The sequence below is a fragment of the Pyrus communis genome, chromosome 1, assembly GCF_041283825.1.
Source record: "Pyrus communis isolate YQ-2024b chromosome 1, ASM4128382v1, whole genome shotgun sequence".
Lineage (NCBI taxonomy): Eukaryota > Viridiplantae > Streptophyta > Magnoliopsida > Rosales > Rosaceae > Pyrus > Pyrus communis.
Window position 1 is genome coordinate 6,708,161 of NC_142565.1, and position 27,603 is coordinate 6,735,763.

General features: G+C 37.0%; 1 protein-coding gene, 1 long non-coding RNA gene and 1 pseudogene across 6 annotated transcripts; all 3 read right to left on the reverse strand.

Annotated features, from left to right (window-relative positions):
- Positions 1-1,658: 1,658 nt before the first annotated feature.
- Positions 1,659-2,776, reverse strand: LOC148699056 (uncharacterized; annotated as a pseudogene). Its single transcript, XR_015963196.1, has 2 exons — positions 2,077-2,776; positions 1,659-1,972 (listed from the first exon to the last, which is right to left on the reverse strand). The product of XR_015963196.1 is annotated as an uncharacterized LOC148699056 (transcript).
- Positions 1,659-27,603, reverse strand: LOC137720579 (uncharacterized). Of its 4 annotated transcripts, none has more exons than XR_011066541.2 (3): positions 26,881-27,586; positions 26,710-26,786; positions 1,659-1,895 (listed from the first exon to the last, which is right to left on the reverse strand). XR_011066541.2 is itself a non-coding variant. In XM_068459670.2 (3 exons), coding segments are annotated over exons 1-3 (720 nt in total). In that variant the 5' UTR covers positions 27,532-27,586; the 3' UTR covers positions 1,659-1,894. The 4 variants fall into 4 exon arrangements, 3 of the variants coding, with proteins under 3 accessions (XP_068315771.1, XP_068315770.1, XP_068315772.1); XM_068459670.2 differs by having other exon boundaries at positions 26,890-27,586; XM_068459669.2 differs by lacking the exon at positions 1,659-1,895 and having other exon boundaries at positions 26,391-26,786; positions 26,890-27,603.
- LOC148699057 (uncharacterized) lies at positions 7,629-10,831 on the reverse strand. Its single transcript, XR_015963192.1, has 3 exons — positions 10,193-10,831; positions 9,435-9,493; positions 7,629-7,829 (listed from the first exon to the last, which is right to left on the reverse strand). It is a non-coding gene; the product is annotated as an uncharacterized LOC148699057 (long non-coding RNA).

Here is a 27,603-nt window from a genome sequence, read left to right on the forward strand (position 1 = left end):
CAAAAATTGAAAATGAATAAGGTTTTGATCAACGGAGTTGAAAAATGAGGGATGAGAACCTAATTTCTCCTTATATTAATGTCCCAAAAACTATGATCAAATTATACAAATTGAATGCAATCGTAAATATCTTAACAATTACCGAGTCATTCATTCTCATATTTAGCAGCATATTTGTACGAAGGGGTATTCAATAAGGAACCAAACAAGAAGAAAACGAAAGGCAACGAAAACAAATTGTTAAGCATAGCAATACATAATATTATAGACATTAATGCCTTCACTTCCAAACAATCCCGCTTAGGGATCCTACGATCGTCAGAGTAAGAGTTCTCATCTATCATCTCCTTCGCTTTACTTTAATTATCCAGCATCATGTAAGTTGCAACATCTTTAACGTACCGTTCCCCGCCACCAGCTGACCCTTCGGCGGTAGCTTGAGCAGCACAAGGCACCTCGATAGATATAGTATATTTGCTATGTGGACAAACGGCCCTAGGGTCATCAGCAGCATACCGGTGGTAGCTCCCACGCATGTACATCTTCTTGGCCATTGATTTAACACTTGTCACCAAATGTGGATCATCAGCCATATAAATTGCTCCGAAAGGACTAGTTGGGAGTCGTTGCGTATTTTCTTTTAAACTGTTTTTGTTATGTTTTAAGATTAATCAACTGTAAAATAAAACAATTGATAGTTTGACAAACCATACAAGTATTGTGGGTATGAAAACAGTGTAAAAACGTTGGTAGTAAAAAATATTGTTTTGGTGGGTTCAAACTTCATTGGGCACTTTCACAAAAAATAAAAATAAAAACTTTAAACGGGATCAATTTTGCATTGAAAATGCTCTAAATCACAAAAATTGGATGTTAGATCACACTCATTTGTTCAACTTTGTTGTCGATATTCTATCATTTTTTACTTTTTACGTACTCTTTTAATTTTATCTTCAAATTGAATGAATTATAAAAAATTAAATAATAAATATTAACAATAAGTGAGTGTGATGAGTAAAAATTGGTGTGGATAAGTATGAGAAGCAAACACTTTGCATTATTAAATTGTGTTTACTTTTCTTTTCAAACTTGTGTAAAATAAGAGAGTGAATAACATGTGGTAACTATTTAGTGGTGGTGTGTGTACGAAAAGCAAGACTGCATCAGCTTGGACGCTGATTCGACTACTTTTCTTTTTCCAAGGGACAATAATGGAAGACTAACTCTTACCTTATGGTCTAGCTGAAGACTTGTAGTTGTCTTCTTGTACGGGAAAAAGCTTCAAGTTCGAGAAAATTGTTACTATTAAGTTTAACTAAAGTTGGACGTTAATCGTATCAAGTAAATTATTAAACAAGTCTAGTTCAAATATGATTTCGTGTTAGACTCGTATCAAGTAAACTATTAAACAAGTCTAGTTCAAATATGATTTCGTGTTAGACTATTTGAGCTTGAATTTCGAATAAACCATGTATTCATATTAGGTTCGTAATTTAAGAATTGTTGGTCAAGTGGTCAGATCCTTGTTTTGCTCCAAAGTGATATTGAGTTCAACTATCTCCCAGTGTACCTACCTAGCAAAAATGCTAAAGTTTCTTGCTTCTCAAATGTAACGAGGGACCTAGTGACTATTCGAGTCAAAGACTCAGATACACTAGTTTAAAATAAGAAATATATTTATTAGGTTCGTCAAAACATCTCTCCTATGTTTAAACCTTAAACGTAGGTCATTACATAACATCTAAAAAGTTTGGAACCCTAAACTACGTAGGTTATTACATTACATTACTAGATATGCAAAACAAAATATCATTCAGAAACAAACACCTCCTAGAAGATTCAGACTGTCCATTCCACAATACTTGCAGTTGAAATGCAAATAAAGTTGAGGTGTTCACGCTTCCTTCGTACCAAGGAACACGGTGGTCAGGACCAAGTTTGAGTGCAACGATGCCCTCAGCAATTTGAGACCCTACGTACAAGAATCAGATCACACATTAGATCGACGGAAAAATATGGACTCACAAAATTGAGAGAGGAAAAAAAAAAACAGATGTAATTAGGTACATTTCGGACCTCTTCCATGGTAAGATGGACCACCTTCTCTTCAAGGGCACCGACATCCCTGACGTTGAACCTGTTAAGCATGGTTATGCTTGAAATGGTAGACATAGGCTGCACTTCCAGGTCATCCATAATCATATACGTGACAACACCTTTCACATACCCTCCCTCGCCGGACGTTCCTCTTTCAGCAGCGGATCCATGGACAAAAGTCGCCTTGGTATTTATGCTTGAAATGCAGTGTGGACAAATGGCTTTAGGGTTGTCCGTTACAACGGTTGGATTTCCACTGGATCCGTTGTAGTAAAATTGTTGGCGGCGACTAAGACAATCACAATAATAGAATGACTTTTCAGCAGTGGAGTCGTTTATCATCAGCATATGAAGGACATCGGCACCAACACCAATCGCTGCTGTTGCCTTAGATTTCAGGAGGGATTCCTTGTTAAAGTAAGGTTGCATGTATATGCTGCTTAGGCTCTTGACACTGCCGTAAAGTTTGCCTAACGAGCCAACCATGCCATCTTTGGAAAGGAGCCCGATGACAGTGCCAATGGGCAAAGACAGGAGTGTGAAGAGAAAGTCCACAAAGTCTTTGCCAGCTTCAGCAAAGAGAACTCGTTAACGCTTTGTGTCGACAAGGAGCTTCAAGCAAATACTTGGCTTGGGGTTTGCCATGCACACAGAGAGTTTTGGATGAGTATATTTTTCAAGCAACTAAAGTTTAGTGCATCATACTTGCAATAATGGACCTATTTATAGAAGTTCAACCCTTCATTAAAAATTACTAACAAATCTGAATTAGCTAAAACTTAGGCCACAAAATTGATTGACAAGTTTTAGTCAGTTCACTTTTGGCTATACGTCTGTAGTGTACTATATTTTATTGGATAAATACCTGTATACTTTTTTTGGGATGAGCATGAGCTCATTTCCTCTTTGCGAATGACATATTTTGATTGTAAAAATTTTATAATCAAAATTGTTCAATTTCTTAGTTTTCGTTTAAAGATGACTTTACAAAAGATCATTTCAATCAAAGACCATTTAGTCATTCAAATGCATAGAACAAATTGAAGGCGTAGATATTAAGTAATATATTCATGATGAATCGTTCATTTATTTGATGAGTGATTGAACAATTCTGATTGTTGATTTTATCGGTCAAGGTACAGTATTCACAAATAGGGAATGCAAGTATTATATATTCTATTTTAGGGATTGGCTACAATACTTATGTATATAAAATATAATCACTATGTGATAGTCAGATAGAATTCATGTGAATATATATATATATATATATATATATATTTAATACAACGATCATCTGACTATTGAGATAATAATTCTATAAAAAAAGTATAAAAACGTTCCAAAAATCGGCCTAAGCTGCCACTGGGATTAACTCCTAATTGATCAAAAAACCAAAACCTCAAAGTGGCCACTTTTTTAAATTTAAATATAAAAATATGTGTGGTATTCCTCTTCACTTTCAAATGAGAGGTCTTAAGTTCGATTCTCGTCAAAGAAAAATTTGAACCACATTATTGCTAGCCCATTGTGAGATTTAGCTCACTTCCTTATTTTTTTAATGTAGATAATATCGTTTGTTAAGAAAAATATAGATTATGCATTGAGAATCCTCTATATCACAAAAATTGGATGTTAAATCACACTCATTTATTCTACTTTGTTGTCGTCGCTGAAATTTTAATTGATGAGTATGCTTGAGCTTTTTACGAAAGGCAAAGACTTTTGCATTAATCAATTGGATCATTAAATTATGTTTATTTTTCTTTTCAAACTTTTGTAAAAATAAGAAAGTGAAGGGAAACATGTAGTGGTAAAATATTAGAGGTTGAATTTGTACGAAAAGCAAGACTGATTGTGCTTGGACGCCGATTCCACTATCTTTTTCCACAACTTTTCTTTTTCTAAAGGAAAATAATGAAGGACTCACTTTTATCTTATGGTCGAAGTAAGGTTCGTATATCAAGTGTACTAATATAATTAGTTGAAAATTTAATAAAAATATTTTTTAACTAATTATATTATGATACTTGATGTCGTATTCTCGACACATTGAGAATTTTCTGTTAAAAGACTTGTAGTTGTCTTCATTTATAAGTTTTAAGCTCTGACAAACTTATTACTATTAAGTTTAACCAAAGTTGGGTGTGAATTATATCAAGTTAACTATAAACAAGTCTAGTTCAAATATGATTTCGTGTTAGGCTATTTGAACTTGAATTTGACTCAAGCATGCATTCATTTTAGGTTTTTCGTCAAAACACAACCCAACGCACAATATCTTTAGAAACCATGGGTGGACTAAGATTAGTGAAAGAAACCTTAAATTAAGATTAGTAAAAGAAACCTTTGTTCAACTAAACCGACAAATTGGTGAAAGGAGAACTGTCTTTGAATGCATGTTATCTTCCCCCCGAGGAAGATATCGGTGAGAACCGTCTTTGATTGCAATGATTCCTTAAGCAATTTCAAACTCTTAAAAAAATGCACAACATAAAATTTTTATCAATCTAGAATACATAAATGGGATACTGTGTCAAATTAGCTAGTTCACAAACTTTGGTGTGTTATAGATCTGCTGTCTGCACGAACTCTCTAGAACACCCGTCCTATCTTAAACGACAATGTTGAACCATATATTTCACGAAGAAAATAAATAATAGACCTTACAAAAAAAGTAGGAGCATGATATCAACACACCTTATTTTATTTCTCACACACCTTTTTAATTTTCGGTCGTTAAATCGGATGAATTGAAAAAGATCAATGAACAGAAATTATCAAAGGATGTGTGAGAAGTAAAATGAGATGTGTGGATAGCACACCCCAAAAAGTATACAAGAGCTTTAAAGAGCGCCAAAAGAAGGGAGAGTGACAACAGTATTTGCAAGCTTCGGCAAACACAACTTTCTGGTGCCTTCAGTCGATAAGGAGCTTCAGACCATTTCGAGTAGTGAAACAGAAATGATGCTTGAAGCGAGAACATAGCTAGCCAAACAGTCCAAATACAAAAGTACACTGGATCAAACCCTACACTAGAAGCGAAAATGCAGACAAATGATCTGTTTTGAGTGAAATCCAATTGTTTCAAACTAACATTACTAATTATTTAGCAGAATCCCACAATATTATGTTTTATTTTGGATGTAAAATCAAAATAAGAAGAGACAAAGAGATGGCGTTAAAGGTACCGGCGGTAGCGTTCACGTTTGTGGTACACACGCTTGGGGTTGCGGCTTTGGCTTTGGTGTTGGTGTTGGTTTGGACCATTCATTTCAGAGGAGGTTTGGCATGGGAAGCTACCAACAAGACCCTCATCTTCAACGTACGTTTCTCTCTCTCTCTCTCTCTCTCTCTCTCTCTGGTTTTCTTAGGTGTAGAAATAACTTCTTATTTTGTTTAATTTTCTATACATGTGCCTTAATTTGATGCTAAAGTTATGCTTCTTCTCGATTGATATATTCGTTTTTGTAGCACGAATAACAATTTAGTCATATACTAATTGAGTTTAGTGGCATTGTAGGACACGATTAAAGTGCAATAGTAAGCTAGGGTTGCCTTTTGCTTAAGTGTAGGTGAAACTAATGATACATGGACCCCTTAAAACCCTTTTAATTTTCTGATTATTTTTAGAAACAGTTAAGTACCTTTCCCTAGCTCACCTACCATTCTTACCAAAAATATTTTATGCCTACTCTCGACACAATGTGGTTATTCTAATATGACTGTATTTTCGAAGTATCAATAGCAGTTTTCTAATAATATATTTTATTGACCACGACAATTGTTTTTTTTTTTTTTTTTTTTTAATTTTGTAAATAAAAAAAAAACTATTTTACTATGTGGTTATTAGGGTAAATCAAATCATGGGAACATGGCATCAAATTAGTTTTTTAAATATCCTAATGGTGGTAAATCATCAAGACATGCAATTAGATAGTTTCAGACACGGTGATTAACAATTCAAAACTTGCATGCATAATATCATAAGCAAATTGAAAGAAACTACATATTCTTGCTAAGGCTCGTGACCTCGTCCTAACGAAATTAGTTACTAACAATTATAAAATAAAATATTATTAAAAACATAGATAGAAAACACCTTGAAAATAAACTTGAATCGTCAAAAGCTTTCTAAAGCCAAAGTATTATGTTCTCCACCTCCCTTTCTTCAAACCCTAATGGCTAAAAAGATTTATTTATACTAATACAAAATAAAACCCTACCTAAAAAATTCTTAGAATAAAACAAGGAAACATAATAGAATAAGATAACTAGGAAATAAATGGTTTTCTATTTAAACTGAAATTCAGACTTCTAAAAAAATCAGACTTTTGACCAACCAAATCAATTCCGATTTGGTCCCAAAAGGTTGCTTTTGAAAGCTTAAGTTGTCCCCAACAAATACTCAAAATGAATCTTTCTCAAAATATGTCATATTGATCTCCAAAATTCCCAAAACGTCCAAAAACGTCAATCTAGAAAAGTTGAGCGCTGGGCCTTTATATCATTGCCACGGTCAAACGGCATGGTAGAAAAATCTAAAACTTTGATACAATCATCTTGAAAGACTAACGAACGTCATCCAATTGGAATCGCACGACAATTTATCCGTATGGTCACTTTTTGCTTAAGAGGAAGTCGAATGTCCTACATTGAAAATACATAACAAAGTATCAAAGTCACACAAAATAACCAATAAATTAATGGGAAAACTTGATATAAGTCCAATTTTTTTAGCCAATAGTAGGAATAATCCAATTTATTAAAATAAGTCCAATTCCTTAAATTTAATTATTTTATTATCAATAATGATCTATTCAATGATAAGATTTATTATAAAAATAAAAATTCTTCCTAATTATCTCTTTGATTATTTCTTTTTATTTATATATTTTGTTATTTCTTGTTCTTCCTCTTGCTTTAAACCCCATTCGTAGATTTTATTTTTAATTTTTATAATCAACCTATATCACAAGTTAATTATTTTTATGTGTATATATATATATATATGACAGATTCTTTTTTATAATTAACGTGTCACAGACTTATGTGTCTTGCTTGTAGGTATATTATATTTTTTTCCTACCTTTTAATTAAGTTTCATATCTCGCTTACAGGTATAATATACATTCATATATTTGTTTCTTGAGTTAAGGTAGAATGTTTTGTAGATAGTTTATGTTAGTATATTAGTTTTTTTTGTTATAAGATATTAATTAGATTTTTTGGAGTTGAAAAATGCATAATATTAGAAGATTTTAATTGATTTTTAATATTTAAAAAATATATAAAATGAGTATAAAAGAAATAAAAACATGTAATTAGATAACTGGACTCACTCCTAAAAATCATCTATATTTTTGGACCTAGATCTAAAAGCCCCTAAATTAATACTAAGAATAAGGTAGATATATAGTATAATATCGACTCATTCACATGACACACCCCGACCCAGAAAGTCCACTTGGACCCTGAATCGAGCTGTGCTGGCCGACACCTGGAAGGTGACGAAGCCATAAAATGTGATAGTGTACAAAAAGTGAATAAATTTGAATCTAAAAGTGTCTAAGTACCAGAGTGCGCTACGAGTGGGAGCGAACCCATTTCACACGCGATGTCAGAGCATAAGTAAGGTACAGTAGTATGGGTAAGAATCATACCCTCAAAAATATCCATTAATACTAAGATTCACCACAGATTGTTGTCAATACGAACTCAGCAGCTAAAACCTGGAGGGCACCAAACAGAAGGTGTGAGTAAGCAATAAAACCAAGCTTCCCAAAGTTATTACCTCTCTAAAAGTAATGCCCTAATGTAAAACCCGTATCGTTTTCCATAAGACAGTACAACATATATACATATATCCAAACCATACTCAGAAATGACCAAAACCACGGTTTGCCATTAACTCCACCATACATTAATAAGTAGGCCAAATGAACTAAATCAATACAAAATGATATATCAGTCAGAGTCATCTAAAATGACATGTACAACTTATCCGTATCTCATCAATCATGGCTAGCATATAAGTCGAAGTCACCTCTAGTGACCTGTACGACTTATCCATATCTTATCAATCCTGGCTAGCATATAAATCGGAGTCACCTCTAGTGACCTATACGACTTATCCATATCTCATCAATCCTGGCTAGCATATAAGTCGGAGTCACCTATAGTGACCTGTACGACTTATCCATATCTTATCAATCCTGGCTAGCATATAAGTCGGAGTCACCTATAGTGACCTGTACGACTTATCCATATCTTATCAATCCTGGCTAGCATATAAGTCGGAGTCATCTCTAGTGACCTATACGACTTATCCATATCTCATCAATCCTGGCTAGCATATAAGTCAGAGTCACCTCTAGTGACTTGTACGACTTATCCATATCTCATCAATCATGGCTAGCATATAGCTCAATAAGTATACCTGCACACGAGTCGGAACCACCTAAAGTGGTCTGTACGACAGGACTGGGTGTAAATAAATAAGCCCAAGTGCTACGATCACGTGAAGACTGGGCGAATAATCGCGGGTCACCTACGAGTCGGAACCACCTAAAGTGGTCTGTACGACAGGACTGTGCACCTACCTTGAATCCAAGGTGAGCATAAGGTGCGGGAGGTGAACATCACGTGAAGGACTGTGCCTTGGCCACGGGCGGGAGCACTAACACCGGGGTGCAGGTTTATGAGCTCTCAATGCATCTCAATATAACATGTGGAACTCATGGCAACCAGTACGACAGTATCGAAGTTGCCTAACACATAACTGTAGTCGTGCTATAACGCAATCGATTCAACTAGTACCATAAACTCACCTGAACTTACCTGGGTGTCCTGAGTTCACCTTTGCACTTGAAAGCATTCCCAATAATTATATGCAAGTAATATACATATTGATATACTATGATGCAATCTAACACTCAACCATGTCGTAGCATGTTCAATTATAAACAATACAGTGAGAAGTGTACAATCAATAACGCATTACTCCCAAACTACTTATTTTCAGGGATAATTATCCATGACGACCCAATTAACACTAATTTAGCTAACTAATTCATAAAACTAAAACTTGCCTTTACCAATTTCCTTCGCCTTACTCAATTTCCCAAGTAAGGCTTTGGTCTCAAATATTTTATGGCTGCATCTAACGTCTCGTTAGACTGCCTACGTACCCTAAATAGGGATCAAGCCATTCGTAGTTCATATCGTACTTCAAGCATTCACAATAATTATATATGAAAGTAATATACCTAATCAATTTAAAAGTGCCGATAGAACTCTCAATAATATGTACGATAAAAAGGAAAAGATCCACTTACTTGGAGTCCACGCTATGATTCTCTAGCGCACACATCGAGGCGTCCTGAATGATTGGTCCCTGTGACCAATTATCAAATCACATCTCAGAACTCTTATCCGAAGAGTACGTAATTCACATAAAACACAACCTTAACGACATTCTAAAATAGTTTGATACCCATTGACCACAAGTCAACCGTCGATCAAAGATCGACGGTAGGGTTTACAACCCTGTATAACTTGACCCGGAAGATCCGCATATCAGATTTCCAATCCGCAACTCCCAACGATCCACAATATGTTTCAAGAATAACATACTAAAATTTCATTACGATCCAACGGTCAGATCTCCGCCAATTGCCTAAAACAAGTGGCCATGGACATTTATTTTACTAACTTACAAATCCAATTCAGGAAGATCCGTAAGTCGGATTCCCGATCTGTAAATTCCTATAATCTTTAAATATTACGTATTATAATATATCCCATTTTGGTGACGATCCAACGGTCGGATCATCGATTCACATTTTTATCAAGTAACGTATCGTAACGAATTTAGGTTCCAACTATCAACCTACGTCATTCAAATGACAAAACTGAATTCAAGACATTTGGCATAGCCTAAAAATAGCATTGGCGGCCCACTGGCCACGCGCCGCCGCACGCGCCGCCGCGGGTGGCGGTCGGCCGCCCCGACTCGCCGGAAAATCCAACTATTTCCAAAAATTCTCAAACTTCACAGAAATGAAGATCTCAGTGAGTGGAGCAACTTTCATACCTGCCATGAAGTCCAAAAGTGGACGGAAGATGGTCAATTTTGCCCACGAAGCCGGCGGATGCCTAAAACTTCCCGACGTCGATTCGTCGTCTACGGTGGTCCAACGGGGTCAAGGTTGGTTGGGTTTTGCTCCTGGGATGATGGGCTACAAAGCCCAAGTGGTGGAATCGGCCATTGCTTTGGTGATTTGCCGGAAAATCGAAAAGGGTGGCCGGAGCACCATTGATTTTCGTCAACTTTCGTGGCCTCAAACCGCCTCATACCATGGTCAATCAAGGTGGTTCTTGGGTGGGTTTTGTAGAGGGGAATGAGAGCTTCAAGATGGTGGTGGTGGCATCGAAAAAATCCACCGGAGTTGGCCGGAATCGGCCTTGGAAGATGGTCTAGTGGTGGCGCGGGTATGGGTGCACGGGAAGCTCTCTTTTTTTTTTTTTTTTTTTTTTTTTTTTTCCTCCCTCCGTTTCTGATTTTGGGCTTCTCCCACAAAGTGGGGGTTTAATTTAAATACACACTAAACCTTGAATAACCAATTTCGAACGTCCGTAACTATACCGTTATAATCCGGACGCGCAAACGGCTTTCGCCTATACGTTCGTACCAAAGAGTACTACGAGGATATGCTTAAAGAATAAGTCCCACATCTCTCAAGTCGATGGTCAACGGAAGTCAAAGTCCTTGCCTCTAGGGTAATTTAGTAAATTCACGCTTTTATAATAAAATAAAAACGTAAAATTTGGAACGGGTTGTCACACACATACCCCCAAACTTAGATTTTTGCTTGTCCTCAAGCAAAACAAAACTAGAAAACAAAAACAAAGCTAACAAACTACGAACTTAAACAAGACTTAACTACGACAAAATTTTCATCTTCAAACTGCAATCCATAGAAAACGTTAAAAATTAGAACATCTTTCCAAAAGTTCCTACTAATCCCACCATAGAGGCTAAGCCATTTAGAATCAATTAGAAAAGAATTCATAAACTTCCTTTGATGTAAAATGAACCCACATGATTAGGGAGACTCGACTAAAATCCTTACTACTCAACCTCTTTATTTCACACATACTAACTTTAACATAAATATATATATTTTTTTTCGATTTTTCTCTTTCTTTCTTTTTTTTTTCATAGTTTTTTCCAGTAACAATAGTGGTTGTGCAATGTTAGTTTCCTTAAGCTTTTGATCCAACCCATGTAACGAGCTTTAGATCAATGATTCCTAAACCACTAGGGCTTTAGGGCACTAGGTGTAGAGCACCCCTAAGGACTTACTAACTCGAGTTGAAAAGGCTATGGAACCAATAACCACCCTGCTCCATGCCAAAACTCAACCGTTTTACGCAAGAATCACTGCTGATTAGACAGGACTGGCCCAGTTACTGAGCAAAGTCTCGGGTGGAACAATTATTACTTTAAACAATAACTATCTTTACTTTATTTATAACAAAAATTAAAAATTAACTAGACAAAAAGCAAGTGCTTTAATCTCACTCCCCACAAACCATGTTGATATGAATGTGCAAATTTTCAAAGTACAACGCATGAATTAGGGTTTAAGTAACGATAAATAGAAAAGACTCTATTGTGGCATTAATTTTCACCATGTCCATTTGTTCTAACATTTAAAATTAACTATGGATATTAACTTAAAATGAAAAATTTAAACGGACTCTCAAAAAAAATGAAAAATCTAAGATTTTTTACTTTCCCACCCCTAAACTTAAATCACACAATGTCCTCAAGGTGTCGAAAATAAAATAGACTTAAACTAATAACTAGCTAGAGAATAGATTAAAAACTGAAATAAAGAAAAATATAGTATAATAATGAAAGCGAAAATGCTGAACAAAACCGAGGAAAAAGAAAGATATTACCTGGGCTTGAAAATGAAGCTGTTGCACTGCTGGACAAGAAGCAAATGTGCCATGATGTGGCTCATTCCAGCAAAAGATGAAACAACCCATTTGATTACCAAGCCTAAAACCAAAACGTCCTAGCCAGCTTGTTAAAGCCTACTCGGATGCTCATTCCTCGAGCCCGGGGCCATATCTCTCTCAAAAATCAAATCCATGCCCCAAACTCAAATCCTCCAATGAATCTCATGGTCCAAAACATACTTCACCATGATCTCATCATTCCTCGGCCATAGCTCAACCTCAAAAACAAATACTCAGCCGTGCCTCCATAGCTGTATCTCTGTTCATTTCCATCTTTGTCAAAAACCGAACCCAGCCATGGCGATCTTTGATTCAAGCGCCAATATGAGGAAGAAATGTTTTGGCAGAGTCTATGATTTTTCGATCCAAAAGGAAGGTAAATAGCCGACAACCCCCAAACTTATTCCATTGTTTCTGTTAAAATATTTGAAGTCTCCTAGCCGTTAGGGTTAGGGTTCCTTATTTCTGGGGATTAGTTTCTAACCATGCAAATAATCTCTCCTATTCTTGAGGGACAAGCTTATCTTTCTATTTTTGACTTAGTCATGCACCACGATCTTAGGCCATGTAAATCGTGGGTTGTTATTTCCTATTTCATTGCATTGTAAGGTTATTTAACAGCCAAAAGTTTCATTCAATAAACAAGGACATTCTCTCAGGTTTCTAGTGTTATCAGACTATACACGTACGAAAGCTTTCTGCCATTTTCTCTGACTTCCAACATCTGGTATCAGAGCCCTACCACGGGGCCTGATCAAAACCTGCTACATAGGAACTAGTGTGGAGGAACAAAGATATGACGTCCGAAGGCAGCTTTGTGCAACTTGCGATTCCGTGGTTTGATGGACACTATGATCACTGGAGTATGCTAATGGAAAACTTTCTACGTTCCAAAGAGTATTGGAACCTGGTGGAAACAGGAGTCACTGCAGCAGCAGAGAGAGCTAACTCAAGTGAAGCACAGAAGAAGATGATTGATGATCAGAAGCTGAAAGACTTGAAGTGCAAAAACTATTTGTTTCAAGCCATCGATCGTTCAATCTTAGAGACCATATTGAAGAACGACACTGCAAAGGACATCTGGGATTCCTTGAAGCAAAAATATCAAGGAACAGCACGTGTCAAACGTGCTCAACTGCAGGCTCTTCGAAAGGAGTTTGAAGTGTTGCACATGAAGGCTGGAGAATCTGTCAATGACTATTTTGGACAAACTCTAGTCATTGCCAACAATATGAGGATTCACGGAGAGCACATGGAGGATGTGGTGATCATAGAGAAGATCTTAAGGTCTATGATTCCAAAATATGACTATGTTGTATGTTCTATTGAGAAATCAAATGATCTGGATGCTTTGTCCATCGATGAGCTTCAAAGCAGTTTGTTGGTGCATAAACAACAGATTAGTCGCCATGTTGTAGTGGAGGAACAAGCGCTGCAAATCACATCTAGGACTCAACAAAGAGGACGAGCTGGAGGTTGCAGTAACTATCGTGGAAGAGGAAGAGGAAGAGGAAGGGGCAGATCTGGGTTTGATAAATCGACCCTTGAATGTTATAACTGTCATGAGTTGGGACACTTTCAGTGCGAATGCCCAAAGAAAGCATGGGATCCAAAGGCAAACTATGCAGAAACAAAAGAGGAGATGTTGTTGATGGCACATGTCAATTTCAAAAAAGTTGGAACTGAACACATCTGGTTTCTTGACTCTGGGTGTAGCAACTATATGAGCGGCAAGAAAGACATTTTTGTTGATCTTGATAGCAGTTTCAAGGAATCAGTAAAGATGGGAAATGACTCGAGTCTTATTGTTCAAGGTAAAGACACGATTCAAGTAGAGGTAACAGGGATAGTTCATGTGATCATGGGAGTTTTCTTTGTACCCGAACTGAAGAACAATATGTTAAGTATTGGGTAGTTGCAAGAAAAAGGGCTCACTGTGCTCATTCAACAAGACAAATGTAAGATATTTCACCCTGAAAGGGGGTTCATCATTGAAACTAAAATGACTCCTAACAGAATGTTTATCGTGGTTGCTCACTACCCACCACCAAATGAGACAAAGTGCTTCTCCTCTCTAACCACAGATCAGGCCACTCTTTGGCACCGTCGATATGGGCACCTGAGTTGGAATGAACTCAAAGTACTTCAACAAAAGAAGATGGTGGAAGGGTTACCTCAGTTCAAAACCATTCAGCAAGATCCATTCCCAAAAGAAAGCATATGGAGGGCTTCCAAAGTTTTTCAGTTGGTGCATGCCGACATCTGTGGTCTGATCAACCCAACCTCGAACAGCAACAAAAGGTATTTAATCACCTTTATTGATGATTATAGTAGAAAAAACTGGGTTTATTTTTTGATAGAGAAATCAGAAGCTTTTGCTACCTTCAAAACCTATAAAGCTAGGGTGGAGAAGGAAACTGGAGCATTCATTCGAGGTTTGAGAACAGATCAAGGGGGTGAATTCACATCACAAGAGTTCACAAACTTTTGCAATGAGAATGGGATACACAAACAATTAACTGCTGCATACATTCTGCAGCAAAACGGTGTTGCTGAGAGGAAAAATCGGACCATAATGAATATGGTACGAAACATGCTGATAGAGAAGAAAATTCCTAAAACTTTTTGGCCTGAAGCTGTGAATTGGACAGTACATGTGCTAAACAAAAGTCCAACCATTGCCGTGAAAAGCAAAACACCTAAAGAGGTGTGGCAGGGTCTCAAACCATCAGCGAAGCACTTCAGAGTCTTCGGTTGTATTTCACATGTTCACATACCTGACAACAAAAGAGTGAAACTTGAAGCCAAAAGTCTCAAATGCATATTTATGGGGGTAAGTGACGAATCTAAAGCTTATAGATTGTTTGATCCTATATCTTCCAAGATAATTGTTAGCAGAGATGTGGTCTTTGAAGAAGACTAAGAATGAAGTTGGGATGAGGCCTACAAGCAAACCATATTGGCTGATTTAGAATGGGAAGTTGATGAAGAAGCAAGTACAGAAGAAGAAAACAATGAAAATGGTTCTGAGACAGCTGAAGAACTAGAAGAACATAGGTCCAACAGCAGTGGTTCTTTCGAAAAAGACACTTCAAATGTCACCTCACTCCTAGAAGGATGAACACGAAGACCTCCTGCATGGATGAGAGATTATGAGACTGGTCAAGGTCTCTCTAATGAAGAAAATGTGAATATAGCTCATCTAACCTTATTCACTAATGGTGATTCGATGATGTATGAAGAAGCAGTGAAAAGTGAGAAATAAAGGCAAGCAATGGATCAAGAAATCAAGGCAATAGAGAAAAATGAGACGTGGGAATTAACTATCTGCCATCAGGAGGAAGATCTATTGGAGTGAAATGGATTTTCAAAACCAAACTCAATGAGCATGGGGAAGTAGACAAGTACAATGCACGGCTAGTGGCGAAAGGGTACAGTCAACAGTATGAAGTGGATTATGCAGAAGTATTTGCACTGATGGCTCGCTTGGACACAATTCGCATAGTGCTTTCACTTGCTGCACAGAAAGGTTGGTTGATATACTAACTTGACGTCAAATCAGCATTCCTGCATGGCGAAATCAGTGAACAAGTGTTTGTTGATCAACCACCAGGTTACGTACAGAAGGGAGAAGAATCAAAAGTCTATCGACTCAAGAAAGCACTATATGGACTCAAACAAGCTCCCCGAGCTTGGTACAATCGCATAGAATCATATTTTGTCAAAGAAGGCTTTAACAAATGTCCTCATGAGCACACGTTGTTCACTAAAACAGCAAATGGAGGTAAAATATTGATTATTTGTTTGGATGTTGATGATCTTATATACACTGGGAACGATGGAGTTATGATTGAACAATCTAAGAAGTCCATGATGGTTGAATTTGACATGACTGATCTCGGAAAAATGAGATATTTTCTGGGGATTGAAGTGTTGCAGAAGAAAGATGAGGTTTTTATAAGCCAACGAAAATATGCTTACGAGGTCCTTGAAAGATTCAACATGGATCAGTGCAACTCGGTTCAAAATCCAGTGATTCCTGGTTTCAAACTCACAAGGGATGAAGAATGAGTAGGAGTCGATGGTACTCTTTACAAGCAACTGGTGGGAAGTCTTATGTACCTTACAGCCACATGCCCTGACCTGATGTTTGTTGTAAGCTTAATCAGTAGGTATATGGAACGCCCCACGGAGACTCACTTGAAGGCAGCAAAGAGGATTCTAAGGTATGTGAAGGGAACATCCAGTTTTGGGGTGTTTTATAGGAAGGGAGGAGATGAAAAGCTTTTTGGCTACACAGACAGTGACTATGTAGGAGATCAGGATGACAGAAAAAGTACATCAGGATATGTCTTCATGGTGAATTCAAGTGCAGTATCTTGGTCCTCAAAGAAGCAACCAGTGGTTACTCTTTCCACTATCAAAGCTGAGTTTATCGCTGCAACTTCAAGTGAGTGTCAAGTTGTTTGGCTAAAGAGGATTATGAAAAGCCTAACTTGTGAGCAGTCTGAACCTACTGTCGTGTACTGTGATAACATCTCAACCATCAAACTCTCGAAAAATCCAGTAATGCATGGAGTAGTGGAGCTCAAACAGTGTTCAACCCAGGAGCAGATTGCAGATGTTATGACTAAACCATTGAAGTTAGAAGTGTTTGCAAAGATGCGAGAAGCAATGGGTGTCTGCAAATACCCAGGGATAAACTGATTATCAATAATATTCAGTTTAAGGGAGGATGTTAAAATATTTGAAGTCTCCCGTTAGGGTTAGGGTTCCTTATTTCTAGGGATCAGTTTCTAACCATGCAAATAATCTCTCCTATTCTTGAAGGACAAGCTTATCTTTCTATTTCTGACTTAGTCATGCACCACGATCTTAGGCCATGTAAATCGTGGGTTGTTATTTCCTATTTCATTGCATTGTAAGGCTATTTAACAGCCACAAGTTTCATTCAATAAACAAGGACATTCCTTCAGGTTTTTAGTGTTATCAGACTATACACGTACAAAAGCTTTCTGCCATTTTCTTTGAGTTCCAACAGTTTTTTGATCTGAATCTGTGAAAGTTAGTCGTTGGATCTGTGTATAATGTGATGCATCAGTATACTGTCCTTTGAAAATTTTCTCTGTGTTCATGTATGACTGAATTTATTTTGCATGTCTCCTAATGATGAACGCATGAGCTCAAAAATTCGTGCATGAGGTCAATCTGCGTATTGACTTGATGAATGTGCTCCCCTCTGTGTTGCCTGGACCAAACCCAAACTTATATGTAAAACAGTATTCTTATGAAATATGAGAGTGAGCGAGCGAAAGGGGTTTCCAAGTAGTACATAGTCATCTTTGCAAACCCATCGTAAGATTTCTGAAACTCAAGACTCCAGTTCGCATTCCTTTTTTAAATTTCTAACTTTGATAAAATGTTGATGAATGTACTAAGATGGATGAATGAATTTTGCTGAATGCATGATTCAGTCGAATGAATGTTGATTGCACGCGGTGGAATTTAAGATTGGATTGCCTCCAAATGCAACTTGCAAAGATCACACATTAAAAATTTGATTAGAATAAAACCCAAAATAAAATACTGATTGAAAAAAAAAACATTTCTTGTTTTTGTGTTTTTCAATTTTCTGATTTTTTTAATTTTTTTTTATTGTTGTGATAATAAATAAAAGGAAGAAAATAAAATCGACGACGTAAAGAAGAAAAAAGTTAGAGTAATTGGGTTGCCTCTCAATTAGCGCTTTGGTTAACGTCTATAGTTAAACAAATTTGAAGAATCTGGTGATCACGTGATTTGTTCTTTTAGAGTCAATCATTCCTTGGCAGCATCATAGGCTAATAGTAGGTACGGAGTGACTTGATAATTGTCAACTGTGCATCTGAATTCATTGGTTGAAGCCTTGATGTCCACATTTCCTTGTGAATGAATTTTTGTAAGCAAATAGGGCCCTTTACAAAGCGGTTGATGTCTCCACCGAATTGACTTAAACCTTGTATTTAACACCCACAATTTTTCCATTGGTTGAATTTCTTGACGAAGAATTGGGTTGCCATTAAGCTTTCTCTTTGTTTCCTTGTGGATCATAGTCTGCTTGTATAACCTTCACCGAATACCGTCAAGTATGATCGGTTGTGTTGGTGCACTATCTAGTACAGCAACTAAAATTTTCCCATCAACAACCATTTGCCCTGTATCCAAATCGTTTAGTTGGTTGAAAAGTTGACCATGTGACAGCTTAATGCTGAATTTGTATGAAACTCCCTCAACACATTAATACTGATGTCTTCCTGCAGCCTTTATGGAAAAAGTGCTGGTGGCACACAAAATTGGGTAGCTATTTTGTCGGGATTTCAGGATCAGCTGTTTTCTTCTTTGGGCATGAATAATAGGTAGATGGCTCCTCGATTCCTACACCAACCTCTTGATCATCATAGCTTCCCCCACAGTTTACTGCTTGAATATGAAATCCTTGATTGGTTATTTCTATATACAACTCAGTTGATTTCAACAATTTAGAGAATTTTTCCTCCACCGAAAGCTTTTGTGGCACATTAAATTGCTCAAAATACTGCTCAAGATGTTTTTTCAAACTTAGAATGTAGAACTTTGAATAGGGATTGTTCCAACTGCTTTTTGAATCGTTTCTCATATTGATATGCTCCCCTGGACATAATTTGTAAAATATTTCCTCTCAGGACACTGTCATGAGTCTTCAAACAACAAAGTGCACAATTTGTAGGTTTAAATTCATAAAAAACTCCATTCTGCAGAGTTGACCCATAAGGGCAGTCATCCTGGTTGTATATTGAATTAAGGAGGAGGAATAAATTCCATTGTTGCACAAATTGTAACCTAAAAATAATTAACTAAGAATATGATAAACACAAATTATTTAAAACAATCCATAGCAGCGGCGCCAATTTCTTGATGGAGATTTTTACCACCTGCAAAAGTAGGGATACAAACATTTAAAATATTTGCAAGAGTACAAGGTAATCGTAGTATAGTTGGTGCTAGCTAGATTGTTTTCCATAAGGATTGAATGAAAAATTTATGTAAAACCAAATCTTAATCAATTATTTGAAAACAAGGTTTGAAAAAGTATGATTTTATAAGCTAAAATATTAAAAACGAATTAAATTAAAAACAATTAACTAAATTGACAAAGTACATAAAAGAAAAGAAAATAGTTTTGTAAATCTATTTAAGCACTAGGTGACACACACCGACCCAGAAAGTCCACTTGGACCCTGAATCGAGCTGTGCTGGCTGACACCTGGAAGGTGACGAAGCCATAAAATGTGATAGTGTATAAAAAGTGAATAAATTTGAATCTAAAAGTGTCTAAGTACCAGAGTGCGCTACGAGTGTGAGCGAACCCATTTCACACGCGATGTCAGAGCATAAGTAAGGTACAATAGTGTGGGTAAGAATCATACCCTCAGAAATATCCATCAATACTAAGATTCGCCACATATTCTTGTCGATACAAACTCAGCAGCTAAAACCTGGAGGGCACCAAACAAAAGGTGTGAGTAAGCAATAAAACCAAGCTTCCCAAAGTTATTACCTCTTTAAAAGTAATGCCCCTAAATGTAAAACCCGTATCGTTTTCCATAAGACAGTACAACATATATACATATATCCAAACCATACTCAGAAATGACCAAAACCACGGTTTGCCATCAACTCCACCATACATTAATAAGTAGGCCAAATGAACTAAATCAATACAAAGTGATATATCAGTCAGAGTCATCTAAAATGACATGTACAACTTATCCATATCTCATCAATCATGGCTAGCATATAAGTCGGAGTCACCTATAGTGACCTGTACGACTTATCCATATCTCATCAATCCTGGCTAGCATATAAGTTGGAGTCACCTATAGTGACCTGTACGACTTATCCATATCTCATCAATCATGGCTAGCATATAAGTCGGAGTCACCTATAGTGACCTGTACAACTTATCCATATCTCATCAATCATGGCTAGCATATAAATCGGAGTCACCTATAGTGACCTGTACGACTTATCCATATCTCATCAATCCTGGCTAGCCAATAGCTCAATAAGTATACCTGCACACGAGTCGGAACCACTTAAAGTGGTCTGTACGACAGGACTGGGTGTAAATAAATACGCTCAAGTGCTACGATCACGTGAAGACTGGGCGAATAATCGCGGGTCACCTACGAGTCGGAACCACCTAAAGTGGTCTGTACGACAGGACTGTGCACCTACCTTGAATCCAAGGTGAGCGTAAGGTGCGGGAGGTGAACATCACGTGAAGGACTGTGCCCTGGCCACGGGCGGGAGCACTAACACCGGGGTGCAGGTTTATGAGCTCTCAATGCATCTCAATATAACATGTGGAACTCATGGCAACCAGTACGACAGTATCGAAGTTGCCTAACACATAACTGTAGTCATGCTATAACTCAATCGATTCAACTAATACCATAAACTCACCTGAACTTACCTGGGTGTCCTGAGTTCACCTTGCACTTGAAAGCATTCCCAATAATTATATGCAAGTAATATACATATGGATATACCATGATGCAATCTAATACTCAACCATGTCGTAGCATTTTCAATTATAAACAATACAGTGAGAAGTGTACAATCAATAACGCCCTACTCCCAAACTACTTATTTTTAAGGATAATTATCCATGACAACCCAATTAACACTAATTTAACAAACTAATTCATAAAACTAAAACTTGCCTTTACCAATTTCCTTCGAATTACTCAATTTCCTAAGCAAGGCTTTTGTCTCAAATATTTTATGGCTGCATCTAATGTCTCGTTAGATTGCCTACGTACCCTAGATAGGGATCAAGTCATTCGTAGTTCATATAGGTACTTCAAGCATTCACAATAATTATACGAAGGTAATATACCTAATCAATTTAAAAGTGCCGATAGAACTCTCAACAATATGTACGATAAAAAGGAAAAGATCCACTCACCTGGAGTCCACGCTATGATTCTCTAGCGCACACATCGAGACATCCTGAATGATTGGTCATTGTGACCAATTATCAAATCACATCTCAGAACTCTTATCCGAAGAATACGTAACTCACATAAAACACAACCTCAACGACATTCTAAAATAGTTTGAGACCCATTGACCACAAGTCAACCGTCGATCTTTGATCGACGGTAGGGTTTACAACCCTGTAAACTTGACCTGGAAGATTCGCATATCAGATTTCCAATCCGCAACTCCCAACAATCCACAATATGTTTCTAGAATAACATATTAAAATTTCATTACGATCCAACGGTCAAATCTCCGCCAATTGCCTAAAACAAGTGGTCGTGAACATTTATTTTACTAACTTACAAATCCAATTCAGGAAGATCCGTAAGTCGGATTCCCGATCCATAAATTCCTATGATCTTTAAATATTACGTATTATAATGTATCCAATTTTGGTGACGATCCAACGGTTGGATCATTGATTCACATTTTTATCAAGTAACGTATCGTAACGAATTTAGGTTCCAACTATCAACCTACGTCATTCAAATGACAAAACTGAATTCAAGACATTTGACATAGCCTAAAAATAGCATTGGTGGCCCACTGGCCACGCGCCGCCGCATGCGCCGCCGCGGGTGGCGGTCGGCCGTCCCGACTCGCTGGAAAATCTAACTATTTCCAAAAATTCTCAAACTTCATAGAAATGAAGATCTCAGTGAGTGGAGCAACGTTCATACCTGCGACGAAGTCCAAAAGTGGACGGAAGATGGTCAATTTTGCCCACAAAGCCGGCGGGTGCCTAAAACTTCCCGACGTCGATTCGTCGTCTACGGTGGTCCAACGGGGTCAAGGTTGGTTGGGTTTTGCTCCTGGAATGATGGGCTACAAAGCCCAAATGGTGGCATCGGCCATCGCTTTGCCGATTTGCCGGAAAATCGAAAAGGGTGGCCAGAGCACCATTGATTTTCGTCAACTTCCGTGGCCTCAAACCACCCCATACCATGGTTAATCAAGGTGGTTCTTAGGTGGGTTTTGTAGAGGGGAATGAGAGCTTCAAGATGGTGGTGGTGGCATCGAAAAACTCCACCGGAGTTGGCCGGAATCGGCCTTGGAAAATGGACCCGCGGTGGGTGCGGGTGGACGGGAACCACTTCCTTTTCTTCTTCTTTTTTTTTTTTTTTTTTTTTTTTTTTTTTTTTCTTTTACTCCCTCCATTTCTGATTGGGCTTCCCCCACAAAGTGGGGATTTAATTTAAATAAACACTAAACCTTGAATAACCAATTTCGAACGTCCGTAACTATATCGTTATAATCCGGACTCGCAAACGGCTTTCGTCTATACGTTCGTACCAATGAGTACTACGAGTATATGCTAAAAGAATAAGTCCCACATCTCTCAAGTCGATGGTCAACGGAAGTCAAAGTCCTTACCTCTAGGGCAATTTCGTAAATTCACGCTTTTAAAATAAAATAAAAACGTAAAATTTGGAACGGGTTGTCACACTAGGGTTCCGCCGTCATCTTAACAATCCTACGTAGTTCTTCCAATTACTTATGAATTACAAATGCATATTTTGAAGGTTAGGTTTTCCTAAAGTACGTCCTACTTGGAACCTCCAACATAGAACATATATCTAACATGCAACCCATTCGTGACGTCCAGATCGAATGTGAACATGGAAGACTAGTTAAGTTATGTGAAAACCTTTTGAAAAATCATGCAACCCTTAAGACTTCTTGTCCATCCTAAGAAATTACACATATTAACCACAAGAAGGCTTAGTCAATTTTAGGAACAACCCTCGGCCAAAATTGCATCAAATTAGTTTTCTAAATATCCTAATGGTAGCCAATCATCCAGACAATTAGATAGTTTCAAACACGGTGATTAACAATTCAAAACTTGCATGCATAATATCATAAGCAAATTGAAAAGAAACTACATATTCTTGCTACGGTTCATGGCCTCACCCTAGCAAACGAAATTAGTTACTAACAATCATAAAATAAAATATTATTCAAAACATAGATAGAAAATACATTGAAAATAAACTTGAATTGTCGAAAGCTCTCTAAAGCCAAAGTATTGTGTTCTCCATCTCCCTTTCTTCAAACTCTAATAGATAAAAAGCTTAATTTATTTATACTAATACAAAATAAAACCCTACCTAAAAAAAGTCTTAGAATAAAACAAAGAAACATAATAGAATAAGATAACTAGAAAATAAAAGGTTTCCTATTTAAACTGAAATTCGGACTTCTAGAAAAATAAGACTTTTGACCGACCAAATCAATGCCGATTTGGTCCCAAAATGTCTCTTTTGAAAGCTTAAGTCGTTCCCAACACATAATTTGAAGGAATCTTCCTCAAAATATGCCATCTTGACCTCCAAAATACCCAAAACGTTCAAAAACGTCAATATGGGAAAGATGCGAGCTGGGCCTTTATTTCATTGTCACGGTCAAATGGCATGGTAGAAAATTTTGAAACTTTGATACAATCATCTTGAAAGATCATGAACATCCTCCAATTGGAATCACTCAAAAATTCATATGTTTGGTCACTTTTTTCTTAAGAGGAAGTCGAATGTCCTACATTGAAAATACATAACAAAGTATCAAAGTTCACACAAAATAACCAATAAATTAACACTAAGTATAGGGTAAAATATATAGTATAATATCAACTTATCAAAACCTTAAAATGAAAATTAGTAAAAGAAACCTTTGGGAAGTTTCGAAGAAAGTTCTTAGGTACTTGAAGAAGACACATCCGTATGTACTGTGTTACAGTCATGTTGATAACTTAAAATTGATTTGTTACACTGATGCTGATTTGGGAGGTTGTGTAGATGAAAGAATGTCTACTAGTGGCTACATTTTCATGTTTGTTGGAGGGGGCAATATCTTGGAGAAGTAAAAAGCAATAGGGCAGTGTTAATCATGGAATCAGAATCTATAGGATGTTTTCAAGCAATGAGACAAGGGAATTGGATGAAGAATTTGATCTATCACATGAAAATTGTAATAAGTATGGAGAGACCAGTGAAGATTTTCTATGATAACACTGCAGCAGTCTTCTTTGCAAAGAACAAGAAGAGGTCAGAGGCTTCGAAATTGATGGACATCAAATATTTGAAGGTGCAAGACAAAGTGAGGGAAGGAGTCATATAGATTGAACACATCAGTACTCATGACACGATTGCAGATCCATTAACTAAGCCCTGAATGTCATAGTCTTCAACAAACATGTCTTGAAAATGGGATTGCAGCCTTCACTGGATCATTATTAATATGGATGTAAGTTACTTAAGAATGAAAACCTTACTATTTTTTTGTTATATTACATGCTAAGAAATGAACTGAGTTGATTTGTTTCATCTATTATGCAATGTACAATTTCTGAACATGTTAATTATATGAAGTAAATCTTTGCAAAGTTAATATGAATGAGATATTCATGATATATTTGGACCAAAAATGTGGGAGTTTACATATTAATATACTATTTTGATCCCAATTTATGTTTTCTCGATGACAATATCTACAATATATTGTATGAGTATGTGACTATGGACTGATGCAAGAATTTGATATCATGATTTCTTGAGTCCTGCAAGTATGATATTTTGGTTAATTGTCGAAGTCGATTAGTTAAAGTAACTCAGTGATCACTTTTATCCAAGCAAATGCAATACTGTTGAGCATGTTTGATCTCACTCATGTGCGAGAATGTAGAGTTCCTTATGTGAGCTCATCAAACATTGTAAGAAGCATGAGCTAACTAAGATGAGTTATGATAACTATAGGACTTCACTAGGGTTATAATGTCTGGATATTAATTATTAAATAACCATATTGGACGGAAATATCATTAATTAAGTATAGTTTGAACTTAATAATCAGATAATTGATAACAAACTGCAAGGCACTACCTCCTTAATGGGAGGAGGCAGTTGCCAAAAGATATAGACAAACAGGTTGGTCCCTCCACTCGGTATAAATTGTGATTTTCCGTATAGAACACTTGCCCCTACAGGTTAGTATGCATGTTCTTGTTTTGATTCTTAAAACTAACTGCAATAAACAATGCAGTGATTGTGCATTAGGGTTTACTCAAGCTTGTGTCATTATCATCTTGTTCCTGAGCAGTGAGCGAAATCCGAGCGACTTCGCCGAAAATGACCATTCTTGTTCCGCAAGATAACAGGGTATGATCCAACACAAAATCAACCAAATCCTCTATGTATCTTGGAGTTCCTCCAATCTAAAAGTTGGTGTGCACCGCAACTAATCACATTCCTAAAGAGGACGCAATATCTACTTTTAGATATCTTCTAGGATTCTTCCAGCTTAGCACGAGGATTCTATCCTAAAAATGTCTCTCTCCAGACTGGTATAAATACACTCATCTAGAGTTTGTCTCTGATAACACAATCATCGCACTCTAATTCTCTTACCCACTACTTGAGTCTTATACTTGCTTACCAACTTGATTATCGGAGAGCCTTTGGCCGGCACACCCTTGCATCTTAGGCTGTTGCTCACAGTTGTTTGCTCTTTTACATGTTACTCGGATTTTTGCCTCCACCACTCACGACAGTGCACTAATTTGGTTCCAACACCCAAACTGGCATTTTTTAAAAATTTAAATGTAAAAATATAGGTCTAAAATTTTCATTAAGAATGCTCTAAATCACAAAAATATGATGTTAGATCACACTCGCTTGTTCTACTCTGTTGTCGTGGCTGTAATTTAAATTGATGAGTTTGCATGAGCTTTGTACGAAAAGCAAGGAGCTTTAACGAAAAATCCATGGTATTGTTCACTTTAACGAAAAATCATATTTTTACACTAAAAAGTCAATCATGATATTATTCACTTTACCCTTTATTTTGTTCTTATCATTAAAACTCAAAAATTTCAAATCATTTTCATTAGTTTTCATTTTGTATTATTTCAGTTGAATTATTAAATTGTGTTTTTCTTTTCTTTTCAAACTTTGTAAATAAGAAAGTGGACATGTAGTGGTGGGATTTGAATGAAAAGCAATGCATCAACTTGGACGTTGATCCGACTACTTTTCTTTTTCCAAAGGACAATAATGAAAGACTAACTTTATTTAAATATTTTAGTAGTAATTGTATGGTGAATGATAGTCCAGCACTTAAAAGGGCATTGTGTAGCTGCAAAACCATATGACTCTAAGAGAACATAATTTATATCAAAAGATAATTTAACATAAAAGGACTGAAATCCAAAACGAGACAGTATCACTTCTAAAATAACAATACATAGCAAAACATAGTCCAAATCCAAAACCAAAAGTACAATAGATCTAGACGGGGACCTTCACACAAATTAAAAGTCCTAGATTACATAACATCTAAAAAAGTTTGAAACCCAAAACTACATAGGTCATTAATTACATTACATTACCAGGTATGCAAAAACAAAATATCATTCAGAAACAAACACAAACAAACACCTCGTCGAAATTCAGACTGTTCATTCCATAATACTTGCAGTTGAAGTGCAAATAATACCCTCAGCAATTTGACTGCAATGAACACGCTTCATTCTTATCAAGGAACACGGTGGTCAGAACCAAGTTTGACTGCAATGATACCCTCAGCAATTTGACACCCTACGTACAAGGTTCAGATCACACATTAGGTCGACTGCAAAATATGGACTCACAAAATTGAGAGAACAGAAAAAAAAGGGGTGTGATTAGGTACTTTTCAGACCTCTTCCATGGTAAGATGGACCTCCTTCTCTTCAAGGGCACCGACATCCTTGACGTTGAACGTGTTGAGCATGGTTACGCTTGAAATGGTAGACATAGGCTTCACCGCCAGGTCATCCATAATCATATAGGTCACAACACCTTTCACATACCCTCCCTCGCCGGACTTTGTTCCTTCAGCCTCGGATCGATGGACAAAAGTCGCCTTGGTATTTATGCTTGCACCGCACGTCGGACAAGTGGCTTTAGGGTCGTCGGTTACAACAATTGGCCGGCTGCTGTAGCCCCAACAATTAGTACAACCATAGATTGACTTTTTAGCAGAGGAGTCATCTATTGTCAGCATATGAAGGACATCAGCACCAACATCAATTGTTGCTGTTGCCTTAGGTTTCAGGAGGGATTCCTTGTTAAAGTGTGGTTGCATGTATGTGCTGCTTAGGCTTTCGACACTGCCGTAAAGCTTGCCTAACGAGCCAACCATGCCATCTTTGGAGAGGAGCCGGATGACAGTGCCAAGAGGCAAAGACAGGATTGTGAGGAGAAAATCCACAAAGTCTTTGCCAGCTTCAGCAAAGAGAACTCGTTGACCCTTTGTATCGATGAGGAGCTTCAAACAAACACTTGGATTGGAGGTTGCCATGTACACAGAGAGCTTTGAGATATTTTTCAAGCAACGTAAGTTTGGTGCATCATACTTGCAATAATGGATCTA

Coding starts and splice junctions, on each gene's coding strand:
- LOC137720579 (XM_068459669.2), bottom strand. CDS start 27,531: ATGGCAACCTCCAATCCAAGTGTTTGTTTGAAGCTCCTCATCGATACA. Junction 26,787..26,889: donor TCCATCTTACCATGGAAGAG/GTCTGAAAAGTA, acceptor CCTTGTACGTAG/GGTGTCAAATTGCTGAGGGT.